Source organism: Actinia tenebrosa, unplaced genomic scaffold, assembly GCF_029948245.1.
Source record: "Actinia tenebrosa isolate PJP-AT-01 unplaced genomic scaffold, QUT_ActTen_1.0 PGA_scaffold11__36_contigs__length_13525064, whole genome shotgun sequence".
NCBI lineage: Eukaryota > Metazoa > Cnidaria > Anthozoa > Actiniaria > Actiniidae > Actinia > Actinia tenebrosa.
The window spans coordinates 11,788,345-11,804,795 of record NW_028292571.1 but is presented as its reverse complement, the minus strand read 5'-3'; the positions used below and the strand labels follow the sequence as shown (position 1 = coordinate 11,804,795).

Here is a 16,451-nt window from a genome sequence, read left to right as displayed (position 1 = left end):
TAGACACGGGGGTAAAACGTCACCTCGCTTCAGGCTTATTAAGGTTTATCTAGGATAGTTACAGTCAAAATGGCACAAGAGTACTCCCCTAGGGTCCATTAATGGTTTCATTATTCAAATATTCACATTTATTATTCTTGACAAGTCTAGAAAAACTTGGAATCTTAAGTAATATTAAACGATTCAAAATTATGAATGGCAAATTCAGATTGGATTATTCCATATAAGGAACATGAAAATCAGAATTCGAGTTTTGAATCAGTTTTTATCCGATGGAAGACCACAGGGATCCCAGTCAAATATCTGAATGGCAAATTCAGATTGGATTATTCCATATGAGGAACACCAAAATCCAATCAGAATTCGAGTCTTGAATCAGTTTTTATTTGAGATGGTAGACCACAGGGATCCCAATCCACTTACTTGTTATGTTATCCAAGTCAAGGCTTGTTGTCTGTCTATCTGCTGCCATGTGACCTGATGGTGTTAAGGTACCATCTTGATGTCTTTCTCGCTGTGCTTCATCTAGGTTATGTATTGCTAATAATAAACTGTAATCCATGATTTTAAAACTCTCTAATACCTGTTAGAATGAACAAAACAATGAAGGTTTATCTATGTTTGCAATGAATTCTGTTTGATAGATTGAAGGGTGGCATAAGAACCAAGCAGAACCCAAAGAGAATGGGGGGAAAGGGCAGAACAATGGATGGGTGAATGGATGGATGATGAATGGATTGATGGATGGGATGAGATGAATAGATGAATGGGGTGGGATGGATTGAAGAATGAGGTGGGATGGATGGAAGAATGGGGTGGGATGCATGGAAGAATAGGGTGGGATAGATGGAAGAATGGGGTGGGATGGATGGAAGAATAGGGTGGGATGGATGGAAGAATGGGGTGGGATGGATGGAAGAATGGGGTGGGATGGATGGAAGAATGGGGTGTGATGGATGGAAGAATGGGGTGGAATGGATGGAAGAATGGGGTAGAATGGATGGAAGAATGGGGTGGGATGGATGGAAGAATGGGGTGGGATGGATGGATGAATGGGGGGGGGGTGGGATAAATTGATGAATGAATGGAAGGATGGAAGGGATGAAAGGAATAAAAGGAACAATGGATGGGTAAATAAACGGATGGATGGATGGATGGATGCATGCATAGATATAAGGAATGGACAGAAGGTGTAAATGGACATTGTGTTGATACATACCCTACAATCTCTCTGGATTGTTTTCACTAATGAATTATATGTATCTGGTTCCAGAAATATACCCTAATGATGAAAGACAAACAAGAGGTGAGACGCAACAAAAGCAAGGGTACTAGCAACAGTAACAGTAAGCACCAGTAACAGCACCAGTAACATATGAAACAACAAATGAAGCAATGACAAGCACTATAGCAATAGAAAAATATGGAAAGGTTTAGAGCAAGGAAAACAACCAATGTCAGCAGCTACGACAGTATATAAAAACTAATAAATCAACAAACCAACAAATAAACAGACAGACAAATAAATAAAAATTGAGAATTAACAGTGCTTCCAAACAGTGGCTATTTCAAATGAAATTTAGAAAATTGATATTTTCAGAGTGAGGAAAATTCAAGGAACCTGGAGAAAAACCCTCGAAGCACAGGAGAGAACCAACTATCAACATCATACAAAACCAAGTCAGGGAAACAAACCCAGGTGGCCCTGGTGAGCTTTCCCACTGCACTTCTAATAAACAAGATTACAACGACTAAAATAATTATCAAAAACATCAGCAAATATCACAGCAGCAAACAAAAGCAGTGCAAGACACTAACCTCTGGATGGTCGGAAAGAAAGTCCAAGTCTTTCAGTGTAGGAGTTGCTTTGGCTCGTTCAGTTTTGGATGCCCTTCGTTTGTATGATGAACCCTGGAAATAGTGAATCATACTAGATAAATGAACTTGATTGCCTCTTTAGCTTGGGAATAACATTTACCCATTTCAGACCATGTCAGTCCATTAAGTACCATTACTTTAATGAAATAGACCTTTCCTGAATTCGCTTGACTGACAACGAAACAATGGTTTAAGTCGAGACTGAACTTCATTCTTTTATTCATCAAGTTCAACCTCGACATGAAACCATTGTTTCGTGGCCAGCCAAGCGAATTCGGGATGGGTCTATTGGAAATGGCACACTACGAAAGCAGGTGGTTTTCAGCAATTCTACTCTGGAACGAGGTATATAAAATTGCGCTCGCTCTGGGACAGGGTATGTGAAATCACGCTCTCTCCTCTCTGGAACAGGGTATCTATTTTCGCAATACCGGAAAAGGTTATGGTTTTCAGCGATCTTGCTCTGGAACAGGGTATGAATTTCAGCGATTTTACTCAGTGGAAGAGGGTCAGGGTTCAGAGGGCTCAGAGGCACATCCCTACCCTAAGCAAGCAAGAGTACCCCCCTCCTTGGGGTGTTTTTTGATAAATGAACACCATTGAAGACCTGGATGAGAGAAGAGTAGCTACTGGGGGTTGACAGGCAGCAGGCTTAAGAAGGACAATGATGAATAGTAGAGACTTCATGCGTTTATTGGGACAGTGGTTTCCAAAGCAAATGCATCACAAGGCTGATCTCAAGCCACAAGGCAAACTACTGTATAATGATGATGATTTTGTGCATTGAGAAATGATATGGATATGGAGAGACCTCAAGTAAAGAAGCCTATATTCTACCTTTAGGTCGTATTTCCAGTGGAACTTATAAACTGTGGGTAACAGATTATTCATTATAACCAATCTGATATTTTTTCCTCCACACTGATAAAAAACAAAAAACAATTATTAGAAGTTGCATACTATTATATTCTATAGTATATTAGTATGTTTTAATTAACTTGTGAAACAAGCATACTAAAATATGTTATTTCACAGGTTTATGAAAACCATTCTATTCTAATGTCCAATTATGATGTTGGGTGAACTTGACTTGATAAATGTATTATCTGCAGGATTACCAAAACAGATAATACATTTATCATGTGATGTCAAGTTTACATGATATCAGGGATTGGTAGAAGGCTCCTGTCCAAACAGAAGTGAGATAGTGAGTGAAAATACGTATCACAGTTATTTTCATAAACATGCGTCCTCGGTGCTCTTGAGTTGCACGCTGAAATTTGGTTTTCCGCTTCCATCAATCAAACCTAATCAGTCGGTAACTTTCATATTTTTGTCCGGCGGCAGCAAAAAACCAAATTTCAGGTGCAACTCAAGAGCACCGAGGATGCATGTTTATGAAAATAGCTTTAATGATATCTATTATACATCAATTTTATGAGCACCACATTATCATACTGTATGTACTAACCTGATAACAAAAAAGACCAAAAAACTTTGGTAGTAGAGTTTTCTTATTTTGATTGAGATTCTGCAATCATTATAAAACACAGAGATAATTGTTACAGTAAAAGTCAAGATTTTAGTCTTATTTGTCTATTCGTTCTAGCGCTTTCAAATCAAATTACGTCCAATTACTTATCCCCATCAGCTGATCTGAGAGAAAACGTTAGCCAATCAGAATGAGAAAATTTGCAAAACTTAGGTGTCACTTTTCCACTAGAAATCATGGTTTTCCAGGCCACAAAAGTCAAAAAAAAATTTGCTTATAATAGGCTGATAACAGCAGCATAATAATTACTGTAATAATTAGTTGCAATGGTGGACAGGTTTTTACTTTTTGCTGGTCAATTTTCACAGACTTTATGACACTTCAGTTTTGCAGTGACGTCATTTCCATGTCACTATTTCTGTGGCAGGACAAGGAGTTTTGTTCAACCTAAAAAAAATTACGCCCCCACCCCCATTTCAGCTTCCTGGATTCACACCTGAAACCTATACCTGGAATGTCTTACCAGATAATATCCTGGCAGCAGTTTTTGCAAGAAATCAGCTTCTTTATGATCAACAGTCTTAATTATGAATTGATTGTCATTAGTAACGTAAAAGAGAGAACCACTTGCTCCTGGATTGGACAGCTCTAACAAACCCTCGTTACACAGGGACATCTGAAAACAAAAGGAAAGAAATCATCCTAAAGGGAAGAACATTTCTATTGGAAAGCTCTAACAAACTCTCGTTACACAGGGACATTTGAAAACAAAAGCAACTAGCCATCATCCTAAAGGGAAGAACATTTCTATTGGATAGCTCTAACAAACTCTCGTTACACAGGGACATTTAAAAACAAAAGGAAAGGCATCATCCTAAAGGGAAGGACATTTCTATTGGATAGCTCTAACAAACTCTCATTACACAGGGGCATCTGAAAACAAAAGGAAAGGCATCATCCTAAAGGGAAGGACAGTTCTATTGGATAGCTTTAACAAAGCATTGTTACACAGGGACATCTTAAAACAAAAAGAAAGGAAGGGTCCTAAAGAGAAGAACAAAGGGCTACTTTGGCTATACAGCGGCATCATTTTCAAGACCTCGGGCACAGTTTTTTCCTATCTGGACTGACTATAGGACAGTAAATAACTTATTTATTTTTTCCAGTATTTTTTACTTGAAACTGTAAATCACCCATTGAGGCAATTGACTGGAAAACTTTTTTATCTACTACAGATCTCACCAAGCTGTGGCGACACGTCAAAAATTTGTCTCGCTACCACAGTGCAATGCAATACATGAAAGATGGAACGCCGACTGCTGTAACAAGAGTAGGCGTGTCAGTAGATGAATTAGGGCGTGGTAGGGAGACAAATTTTTGGCGTGTCGCCACAGTTCGGTGAGATCCGTAGTGTCATATTATGAAATACTCTAAGTGTATTTAAACTCAATGCTTCATTTTTGAGGGTTTGAAACTGTAGAAAGTGCAATATTATCGTATAGTCCTTTGGTCCTTAAATTTTGCATTTGTTTAGGTAAGTAGATTAGTAAGTAGGTTAGTAAGTTGCTCGTTGCTTCTTCCTTTCTTTGCTTTGAGGGGTTTTTCTCTTGAAAAACCTGAAGAACAAGCCTAGATGCTCAGGAAAGAAGCAACTGTGTTTGCATACAGTACACATATGATACATATAGTCATTGTTATAATCAATCATCGTTTGAAGTGGTTTAATTGTCTTACCATAAAATCATCAGGTTTCATGCTAAAAAGATCTCTAAAGAATCTAAAAAAGATAGAGAAAAAACTGTAATGAGTTTACCACTCCACAGCTACTGTAAAAAGAACGGCTGGTTATCATGGGAAAATGTCCGGCCAGAATTGGAACTTGTCTGCTCAAATCTTTGCCTTCCTGGTCATTTTGACAAGTAACATTAAAGTGCTACTACTAAGAAAATCGCTCAAACTTGGATTCAGCTGAAACTTCCTAAAAATACTCTTTAAAGGTCCAATAATCACTGTATGAAGTGTTTTCTCGATATTCAGGACGAAAGTATGATATTTTTACGATCATTTTTTGGAGTCTGTGACGTCATACACTCAACATCAAACATTGCTACATATATTTCTTTGTATATAAATCCTTAATTTATTTTATTCCTATGAAGCCCAAAGGGTGCCTTAATGTGCTTATTTTACAGGTTACCGGTCTTTTTGAACCAAAGTCTTTTTGATCCAGGTCTTTTCGAACCAGGTCCAGGTCTTTTCGAACCAGGTCCAGGTCTTTTCGAACCACCTATATACACTTTCGATCCACATACATACACATTCGATCCAATATAGTTGTGAGATATTTTATAGATGTTTAGTGTTTTCTTTCAGAAATATTACAGAAATATTACAGAAATATCACAGAAGAAGTGAATTAATCCAACTGAGTGAACCAAGTATTGTGTGTGATCGTGTGTGATATGTGTTAGTATCGCTTACGAAGTCAATAAGTTAGCCCCCATAGTCACTTCCAATGTAAAGTCTTTAGCCAAGAAAAGATGTTTTCTCCTTCATTTACGTGAATGTCCTTTTGAATAAAGTGAAGGAATATTATGAAGAAGTCCAAAAATTTAGAAGCGAATGATTACTGTTGTGTGACAAGCGTGTATGACAATTAGCGTGTGTTGTTACTGACTTGTCAATGAAACCGGTAAATCTTCTATTAGGTAACGAGTTATTTATTGATTTTTGGAATCTTCTTCAAAAACGTTTTTATATTCAAGATGCTTTAAAATACCTTTCAAACAAATAAAGTAGGGGAGCGAACATCGCGAATGAGTTAAAAAAGTCTGTAAAAGACGCGAACGAATAGATGTTGTGTGACGTGTTACATGTGAAACTTGTCAATGAAACCGGTAAACTATCCGATTTATGTTAGAAATATTTGCTTGTTTGCCCAAATCTCTCTACAAAAACTTTTTCTTATTATCCAAGAAGCTTTAAAATACCTGTCAAACGAATAAAAACAGAGAAACATCACAAAAGAATAAAGAAAAAAACAGATAATTCACGAATTAAAGGAGCGATACATAACACAACACATTTTATATATTTTATATTAAACTCACGGCAAATAAAGTAGGGGAAACATCGCGAAGGAGTTAAAAATTTAAGACGCGAACAAAAATATGTGTGACAACAAGTCTAGAGTGTACACATGTGAAACTCGTTAATGAAACCGGCAAACTAGAGTCACTCTATCCGATTTGTGTATTTGATTGAAATATTTTGCTTGTTTGCCCAAATCTTGAGCAAAAAAACAGTTATTTTCTCCCGTAACGTTTATGCTAAACTCATGGCAAATACATTAAGGGAAACACAAGGCAAATGAGTTAAAACGTTGTGACAAATGTTTGTTGTTCGGTTGCGAAGGATGCTAAGAAAACAAGTTGAAAGTTATATTTGCACTTTTGCACTTATGCCTCTGGTCTGTGGAATTTGTTCCACATTGGCCATTAATATCAAAATATACACAAAAACAATCAGATTTGAACATCTTTAATAAATCTTGCTATAATGATGAATATAATTTGTTCACTTTAGATACTGACACTGATATTCTCTGTGGACCTGTTTTTTTCCATCTGGTCAATATGGAACTTTATTTCATTTACATATTTTCGCCTCCATTCAATTACTCTTTCAAAGATTAAGGAACGGCTCACCTTAACACAAGGATATAATCATCACAAAAAGAAAAAAGACACAAATGTACAAATTAGTGTTTTGTAGTTTTTATTGTAATATATATTTTCATATTTCAGTGTTTATTCCAAAAACACCGTCTAAGAAAATAAAAAATTGGTCGTAAAATTGAAATACTGTCAAATGGACTTATCAGTGCATGAGATTTTTTATTTCTATCCCCATATCTTTACAATTTAATTAAAATTGAACTAATCTGATGTTCTGTTAATCAAGTGGAGTTTCTTTCAACTGAACCGTTTGTATAAGTTTTTACTAATCAATAAATAGTTTCAGAAGTCAACAGTTTCCATTTTGATTTAGATGTTGATTAACTTTAGGAAAAAACTTTAATATTCAAGTATGTGAAACACGTAAATAAGCTTAATCAATCAGAACTGAATGGCGTTTTGAATTCATTATTTCAATCCAAAACGATTTGATCGATTACAAAAACAGTTAGCATTTCATACGCTAAACTTAGCCACTGATATTTCCACTTCATGTTTATACACAGTCATTAGATACCATAAACAAGAATTTAAAACTATTTTCTACTATATATTCAAGACAGGTTAAAGGCGTTTGTTTGAAAAAGTCCGTGACACCGATGTGTCATCAGGCCCAGCCAAATTCATAGTACAACGCGCATAGTTTCGATTTTTTTAACTTTTTAAACTACACTCTTTTAAATTAACTATGTACACAGCATATAGGATTGTAAAAAACGAATAGGATTTGTCCATTATTTAAATATGAATAAGTCAATATATAATACTTACAAAGAAGAAGGAATTATAAGATGAAAAACTGACTAATAAGGAAAATTGAAATATATATTAAATATATAACTATGTATCTTTATCTAAAAATCTACGTTAATAAGGACGCATATAGGACGTGTTATATGCTTTAGTTATATAGGTGGATCGAAAGTGTATATAGGTGGTTCGAAAAGACCTGGATCGAAAAGACTTTGGTTTGAAAAGACCGGCTACCATTTCACATTACTTGTGACTATAATTTATATTTTGGGGTGTTTGGGTATTTCTTTCTCCCTTTACTACTGATATTTTGATCATAAACTACAAAGAAATGTATGGAGCGATGTTCGATGTTGAGTGTATGACGTCATCATGACTGGCTACTGAGAGCTGGTATTTTGGCCCTGTTACTCTGATGGTACAGTAGAGGAAGAACCTAACATAATTTATAATAATAATTTATAGTAATAATAATTTATTGAATTTGTATAGCACAAATCTCAATTGGGGTATTTTCATTTGTGCTATACATACTGTACAATAACAAACAAGGAGATGTTTGATTGAACAATGATGAAGACAACAATGATGATAAAGATGGCAATGACAATGATGACCATTGATGGCGAATGATGAAGATTGCAGGGCACGAAATTAACTTTTAAACCCACCAGCAAAACCTTCCTAGTAAGTTTTATTCTCATTTGCAAAAATTTCAAAGTCACTAGCGATCGGACACAGTGAATAAGTATATGTAAAAGGACTCCATGCAGTCGGATTAAAGAAATAATTGGACGAAGAAAATTCCGAGGACTTCCAAAATTGGATGAGGCCATTGGCCGAGTCCAATTAGGCAGTCAGAGGAATTTTTCGAGCCTAATTATTTCTTGATTGGGGAGCATGAAATCCCATTACCTATTAATTATATAGCTGCCTAATTAATCCCATATCAACAAGACCTGTCCAATTAAGAAAATAATTGGACAGTTACCTATATGGGATTAATGAGAAGCTGTATAATTACAAACATTAATTGATATGGGCCCTAAATTTTTCAGTCCTTCAATTTCTGGACTGTGGTCATACTCACAAAACTTAGCTAGTTAAATTTTTTGTCACTTGCTAAATACAAAATTTCACCCGCATTTTGTGAGTTTGTGAGCATTAATTTTGTGCCCTGGATTCTGTTAAAAATAAATGAATAAAATATAATCATGTACTACATAATATTTAATTTATACAAATCATACGTATTTAAAACATCTTCTTACCTAAAAGCAACAGGAGCAAATGATTTGAATTTAAAGTCGCTAAATTTATGTGAAGGTGTTCCTTTTGTTCCCTCGCTGTTAAATCATAACAAGTTATCAAGATAAATTTATTATTGATTTAGTTATGTTCCCAAAATTATCTATACCCTGCCATGAAGGAATTGTTTTAAGAGCCCACCCTTACCCGCAAAACTCCAATGTTCTTCCATACAAACTCTGTAATTTTTGTTCTTTCTCTAACCCACCCCCCCCCCCCCCCCACCCTTCAGAAATTCCAAATTCCTCTGTGGGGTGGGTATGGATAATTTCTGGAAATACTTAATAATAGTTAAGGTATTCAATAATGATATTGCTGACTGTTGCTGACTGACAATAGAGTTGTGTTGGTGTAGTATACTGTATGTGCAGAAAAGGGATACTTTACAGTGTGTACATGTATAGTATGTCATGTCTGTACCTTGGAAACCATACAGTTTCAATTTCAGCAAAGTCTTGCATGAGTACATCACGTTCTTGTTTAGCCGACAGTCTTCCAACCTTCAAAACAGATGTGGCATATAATAAATTAGATTATTTTAAATAGACTGTTTTCTCAAGGTTGCATGCGCATCCAAATTTAAGGAACTTGACTTGCTACGATACCAGAACACTAGCTTCATGATGAGAATTATCATGTATTGCTATGATTTTTTTCCAATAAGAATTCATCAAATGGATTATTCTCCTCTTTAATTATGACACTGGCTTCTCAATTTTACTGAATTTTGCGTTTTTTAGTTTCGTGGTCCATCAAGATTGGATGCACAGTCTATTACCCAGTGATGAACTAGAGTGTTTGATAGAAACTGGGTAAAAAAGAGCACAAGAAGACACAAGAATCAAGAGCAGATCCAAGGGGGAGGGGGGGCAAAGGGGGGCTGAAGCCCCCCTTCAGCAGAAAAAACAAAACTGAAGAATTAGACGCTTTTTTTATTATTTTCTGTTGTTGACAGAAGAAACTCAATTAGCCCCCCTAAACTCAATAAGGCCCCCCTAAAGTTTTGGCTGGATCCGCCCTTGAGAATATGGATACAACTCAAATGAAGAATTTTCTAAGGAATGACACATGGTCTGAAATGGGAAAACATTACAGTGCGACTACTCCAACCAAAGTCACCTTGACAAATTTTCCACAAATTAGCCAATCAAAAGTAGGAATATGAAAAAAAGGATTGCTACGAATCGGACAAATCACGGCTGTTTCAAATAGGAATTTTAATCCGCTGACTAAAAGTATGGCTGACGCTATTCTTGCGTAAAACTAGATATCATATTACGAGAAGCGTGGTTTCGAATTTCGACTTCTTCCAAACAAGAAGGGATCGCTGATCATGAGGAAATTATTTACTTTATTCGTGGATGATATCAAATGCATGGTATTTGTGTCTGAATGATCCAGAAAATAAAGGAATGACAAGGTCTATAAATATTGTCTGGGAAAGCGAAGACCTCATTGGCAACAGTGACAGCGACGAAACTCTCGATTATGAGAGCGAATAATTATATGTATATAACATTTAAAAAAATAAATAAATAATTTAACTTCTACTAACAAATCAGTTTATACATCATAAGATTATTTTTCTATTTCTTAAGTGTATCATATCATTAACTTGAATTTTATTTACATATAAACATGTACTAGTACATAAGATGATTGTGAATGAGCGATAATATCACGTCAAGCATATACAGTATACCGGGCGCAACAAGTTTGAGAAATTGATGACACATCTATTCATACAATCTGTTCAGATCTTTTCAAAAAGACCTTTTCTGTGGGTTAAAGGTCTTGTTTTCTAAGATAAGCTTTCGCTAGAAGCAAAACACGGCATTAAAAGTTGAAAAACATTGCATATTTTGGCACTACACGGGCTTACCCATAAAATCCCGCCTCGATACTGGGAGTTCTAAGAAACATGGAAAAAAAATATCCATGTTAGCCCACAGAACAATTTTTCAACTTCAATCTCCGACCCCTCTAGTAAATGTAGGTCTTCTAGTTTATGCGAACTCGCTGCGCCCGATCTCCTTCTCGATTCAACCAAGTTTACATCTCTTCTACGAAATTTGATCGGCTTTAATATTAAACTATTTACCATATATGGTAAATAGTTTAATATTAACTCGCAACGATCTTCGCGCATGACATCTTACATACATTGCTAACACGGCTTAGAAGACTGCCGACAACTTTGTTGTTGAATGTAAACGTGCTGTCTCGTAGCAACATAGTGATAAGATCTAACAGTGTCAGCCTGATAATATCTTTGTCTGGAAGAAACAAACTGTAATTATAAAGACTGTACTTTATACGGTCTCTAATTTGCTTTCCTGTCATATTTGAAGTCGTACATTACTATATTTCTATACCTTTGGTGACACAAATCACTACAACGGAAGAATATTTAAATTCAAAATTTGCTGCTAATCTATTGTCTAAATACTCAAACACTATTGGATAATTTGGGGAAAATTTGTCGAGGTGGCTTTGGTTGGAGTAGTCGCACTGTAAGCCCTTGCAAGCTAAGAAAGTCCATTTCCCCAGGGTTTTTATTAAATATGGTAAACCAATTATACATTAAGCTGGGTTATGTTCTAGAGGGATTTTTTGCAACTTAATGAGGGTCATAATTATCGAAAAATCCTCAGACATTAATTACTTTGATCTGTGAAAAAAAAAATCCCCCTGAAACCCAGAGTATGGTAGACGATGTTTGAGACTAGAGTTGAGACAGATTAATCATGAGTTGAAAATGAAAATTTAGTCGGCATAGACATGTGAGCGCAGTGGTCACAAGTTTATTAGTATAGTACACTATTTAGTGCCACCCGGCCTCATTAAATAAAGTTGTTATTATTATTATTATTATTATAGCGCAAAATAATATATTTGCTTCTGATCTACAATCTTGGTCAAAAATGTTGAGAAATATTTGGTTTTGATGTTATTTTCATGAAAAGCATGAGAAATTCCCCTTAAAACGACCCCCTCCCCCCCTAGACAATGTTGTTTCTAGGGATACAGGGCTGCTTTACCTACTGGGACCAACATTGTCCTGGGGGAGAGGGGGTACGGACAATATTTTTTTAAATAAGGGAAATTCTACTATTTCATGATTGGATGACAAATGTATTATAATCTACACTGCATAGCTGAATATTGAATACTAGTATTCACCACTGATAATTAATATAATTATCATAAATAACTTACTGTAAATCCAATGCCTAGCTGTATAGCAGACATCAATGCTGATGAAGGAGTCTGGAAGAACGAAGGCATGTTATTATGTAATATGTGATAACATGTAAAATGCAACCACTACCAGACCTTATTTTATGTTCATGAATAATTAACATGCCCTATTAAAATAAATTGGACTCTGGCGGCTTAAAAAGTCATTTATTGTAACTCACTGTAGTGCCAGTAGCAGGAGTTCAATTAAGATTTCTAAAAAGGTTTTTCCAGACATTCAAACTCAATCCAGACATTTAGTGACTCTGTACTTATTATATAAATATAATGTATAAAATTATATACCTACTCCATTATTTTAAAAACGATAGGTGAAGTTTTGTTTATTTATGACACCACAACAGCTTTTTGCCAATTAGTGTAGGCCCTGTAGAGTTTTAGCACGGACACCGAAGATGGTCATCACCAACGTCTTCAGTGGGTCTTTTACGTTTGCCTTATACAGGGTTATATTACCATTTACAGGTGTAATTACAAAGGCAGCACCATCTTCTCAGTTATTTTATGACCCTGAGCGTTGGTCAGGCTGAGGCTAGAACCACGACCTTCTGCACAACAGACGACGCTCTTACCAACTGAGCGAACTGGATGGCGGTTAATACACACGGTTAATACACACACACATTAATACATACCTTTTTATAAGTGGTCTCTCCCTTCTCATCAACTCTTCTATGTCCCAGTTTAGATCTTGGGGTGGTCACCTTTATTGTGTCTGTCTTTTCGTAATTCCCTGCCATGGCTTGGGTTGCAGATATCTAGACAATTTTCAGAACAAAAGGACAGCATTAGTCTTAGAGCACAACTAGAATACTCCATTGTACAGTACCCTTCAGTTACTATGAATAAAAGTTTCAAGCCTAAGCTGGAGTTTTGTCGCATAGCAAAACTATACTTTTAATCATGGGCAGCAACTCCTACCTTGACTTGCAACTATTATTTATGGTCAATGACCTAAACGGTAAAATGGAGTATTATGCAAAAGTATGAGGATACATTTTTCCTTATGCCAGTATTAAGTCAAGTTGTTTTTACTGTAGATGCAAACAAGTGCAAGCACTGTCAAGAGTTTTTATTTCATCAAGAAAACAGGCTTATTTTACCAGCTAAGCACAGGGATCATTGGTTATTCAAATTGCCAACTAGAAATCTATTGGACAATCCATTGAAGCTTTTGTTGAAACGTTTGGCAGGTTTTGGTACATTAATAGGGACCTTAAGCTGCAGGACGGCAACGTGGGCGACAACGTCGGCGAAATTCAGGCGCTTCAACCTTCAATTGTATTATTATTTCGTGTTTACCTAGTATTTTACTCAATAAGCATCCCTGTTTTGGAGTGAAATGACGTCTTTTGGGAGCGCTTTACTTATAACAAAAATCAGCAAAGATAAGCTCTTGGCTTAGGCGTTCTCTTTAGTACGTAAAAATAGGACATTTCACGTCTTACTTTCAGCATAAGGCAGCAATGATGCACAGTATTTCGTACATTCCAACGAGTACCTATTGAATAGCGCAATTAGTGCTATTGTATAGTTGCCGTCGTCGTCGTCGTTGCCGTCCTGCAGCTTAAGGTCCCTAATATCACAGTGTCAAAGTCTCCCCCTATATAAATATTAAGAGTAAATGGTTTGAAGCCCGGTGTTAAAGTTTGTTATGAAATGTGATTGTCCTTGTTTTCTCAATGGACTTTGAAGATGACTTCCACTCTGGTTGTCGAAACGTCAGTCACCCTTAACAAAAGTCTTACTCAAGACTACGCTTACCCGGTCGATCATATTTCACACCAAAAATAGAATTTTTGAAGGATGAAATATTTGCATTGTATTCGGTGATATTATATATACATATTATATTTTAGAACCATTTTTTTTTAACAGAGGATAACTAATATATAATGGGAATGACCAAATATAATTTGATGCAATGGCTGTAAAAATAGTGTGGAGGATGTTGACAGCATTGCTACAGTAAGTTAACCCAAACGTGCATGAAAAATATAATTTATTCCTATATATAATTTATTATTGGCAGAGTCTATCCCACCTCCCCCTCAATTAATAATAAAGGAAAAAAACTCTGCTAGCATTTGCCTTGATCAAAATTGACCTGATCATTTTGGGCATACTGGTAATATTTACTCATACCATTGCTGACTAACAGCTAACGTTTAACAGCTCTATAGGCATGTGTCCTTGAAAATATATTCTTTAAAGAACATCATGCAAACAGGATAGGGGTCCACCAAACCCCTATTTTGTTACAATGGCAAAGTGTGTGATTCGATCTGCACATGCCATTTGAGAAGAACTTTTAGTTGCTATATGCATTGGGATTTGCAATGAGAGGTTATAATAATGACTATACAACAACTGTTCTGCATTCTGATTGGCTGATTGTCAAGCATCAATGCTTCAACACCAGTAAGATAATGCAATTATATTTTTAAAATGATTTTTTCATGCATGCCCTGTCATTCTTGGCAACCATTGATATTCTAGTAAGGATGGAAATGGGAGGACAATATGGCTTAATAATTACTACTATTTTCAAAAACATGTGAACTACTACTGGCTAGTTTCGATTTGGAGGTTTTTTGCTGCCGTCAATCAAAACGAATCAGTCGGTACCTTTCATATTTTTTGACTTGTGGCAGAGAAAAACCAAATTACAGTGTGCACCATCATTACAGTATGCACCATCATTACAGTATAATGAAAATAGCAGTAAGTAACTTTATGAAAACATGCTCATACTCATTTTTAAATACTTTTGTTTGTCGCGCTGTAAGGTCTCTGAGACAGAATACATGGATGGCATCACAGAACCGTACCAAACAAACAAAAAAAAACAAAACGATTTTTTAAAATACTAACCTTATGGAAATAAATTCGTTTTTCGTTACTTTCGATATAACAATAAAATCTGTATGGCGACTGAAATAAATTTGAACCGAGAATATCTTTACGCATTTTCAAGTTTTAAATTTTTTGATGTGGGTATTCTTTAACCAAGATAACGGTGTTGCTTGAAAATATTCATTAAATCATAAAAAATATTTAACATCCTGTGATAAATTGATTTTCTCATGTACAATTTTGGAGTATATTTTGGACTAGCAAGCTATGTGTTGGTCACTTGCTGTCGCATAGAAGGAGCAACTGTATTTTAGAAATCTATAAGTGAATTTGTTTTAAAAAATGTAGAATACTTACATCTATTGGAGCAGGTTTAGTTTTTGTTTTGTCGGAGACTTTATACGAAGTAGTTCCTCTTTCTGTGAAAGAAAATGAAAGACGTTGAAGACACTTCGAGTACAAGCTATAGTTTTCTTGCACTTTGCTTTATAACAAGATTTAAAAGCTTTTATAACAAATAATGAACCTTTTCTAACCTGAAGTATTAATCTTCAGGGTAAAGGAGTATAATGCAAGCCTTAAGGATTTTATGAGAGTTTTAATAAGGGTGAAAGAGGTTCAAAAAATCATTTCATGCTATTTTTTCATACCTGGTTCAAGGTTAGTTTCTGCCATATCGAAGGCTACAAACTCACTTCATCGCCTTCAAAACTACGTATTAACATCATAGATAAAAGAAATACTTTTCCAGGTCCTAGTTGAAGCCTTGGGTGGTGTATTTTTGGCGTTTTTGAGAAAGAAATGGCGCACAAACGAGTTGAATTCACATTATGTTTGCAATATTCGCCAAAATCCAACAAGACCCTAGTAAACGTGAAGGCTCCCGCCCCGAACAGAATTTTGGTACTGGCACGAGCCATCGTCACGATCGATAATCTTTCGGTGACGATACGTAGAAGTCAATAATCTCCCGTCAAGGTAATATTTAGCAGTCGACAGTCAATCAGCAGTCAATCGTTAACGTCCTACAATTCGTATTTTTAAATATTAAAACTTTTTTTTAATATAAGATGTTGTCAAGGTAAGTCGTCTCAGATTCAAAAAGTTCCAAATGTTATTAATCCGAAAATCAGCCAAAACAACCGAAAATTTACCGAAGTCTCCGA

General features: G+C 35.7%; 1 protein-coding gene across 3 annotated transcripts in view; it reads right to left on the bottom strand.

The window, feature by feature from the left end:
- Positions 1-16,193, bottom strand: part of LOC116303818 (phosphatidylinositol 4-phosphate 5-kinase type-1 alpha) — a 33,187-nt gene extending 16,994 nt beyond the window's left edge. For 2 of the 3 annotated variants that reach the window (XM_089027299.1, XM_089027302.1), the window contains exons 1-14: positions 15,936-16,193; positions 15,643-15,704; positions 15,304-15,363; positions 13,065-13,187; positions 12,388-12,438; positions 9,589-9,668; positions 9,132-9,206; positions 5,105-5,147; positions 3,894-4,046; positions 3,350-3,409; positions 2,716-2,799; positions 1,819-1,911; positions 1,220-1,282; positions 424-583 (exon numbers count right to left, since the gene is read on the bottom strand). In XM_089027299.1, coding sequence (XP_088883425.1) covers positions 424-583; positions 1,220-1,282; positions 1,819-1,911; positions 2,716-2,799; positions 3,350-3,409; positions 3,894-4,046; positions 5,105-5,147; positions 9,132-9,206; positions 9,589-9,668; positions 12,388-12,438; positions 13,065-13,187; positions 15,304-15,363; positions 15,643-15,704; positions 15,936-15,960 — 1,132 coding nt within the window. In that variant the 5' untranslated portion in view covers positions 15,961-16,193. The remainder of the gene's footprint in view (positions 1-423; positions 584-1,219; positions 1,283-1,818; positions 1,912-2,715; positions 2,800-3,349; positions 3,410-3,893; positions 4,047-5,104; positions 5,148-9,131; positions 9,207-9,588; positions 9,669-12,387; positions 12,439-13,064; positions 13,188-15,303; positions 15,364-15,642; positions 15,705-15,935) is intronic. The other variant, XM_089027300.1, reaches the window with a different exon arrangement.
- Positions 16,194-16,451: the final 258 nt, after the last annotated feature.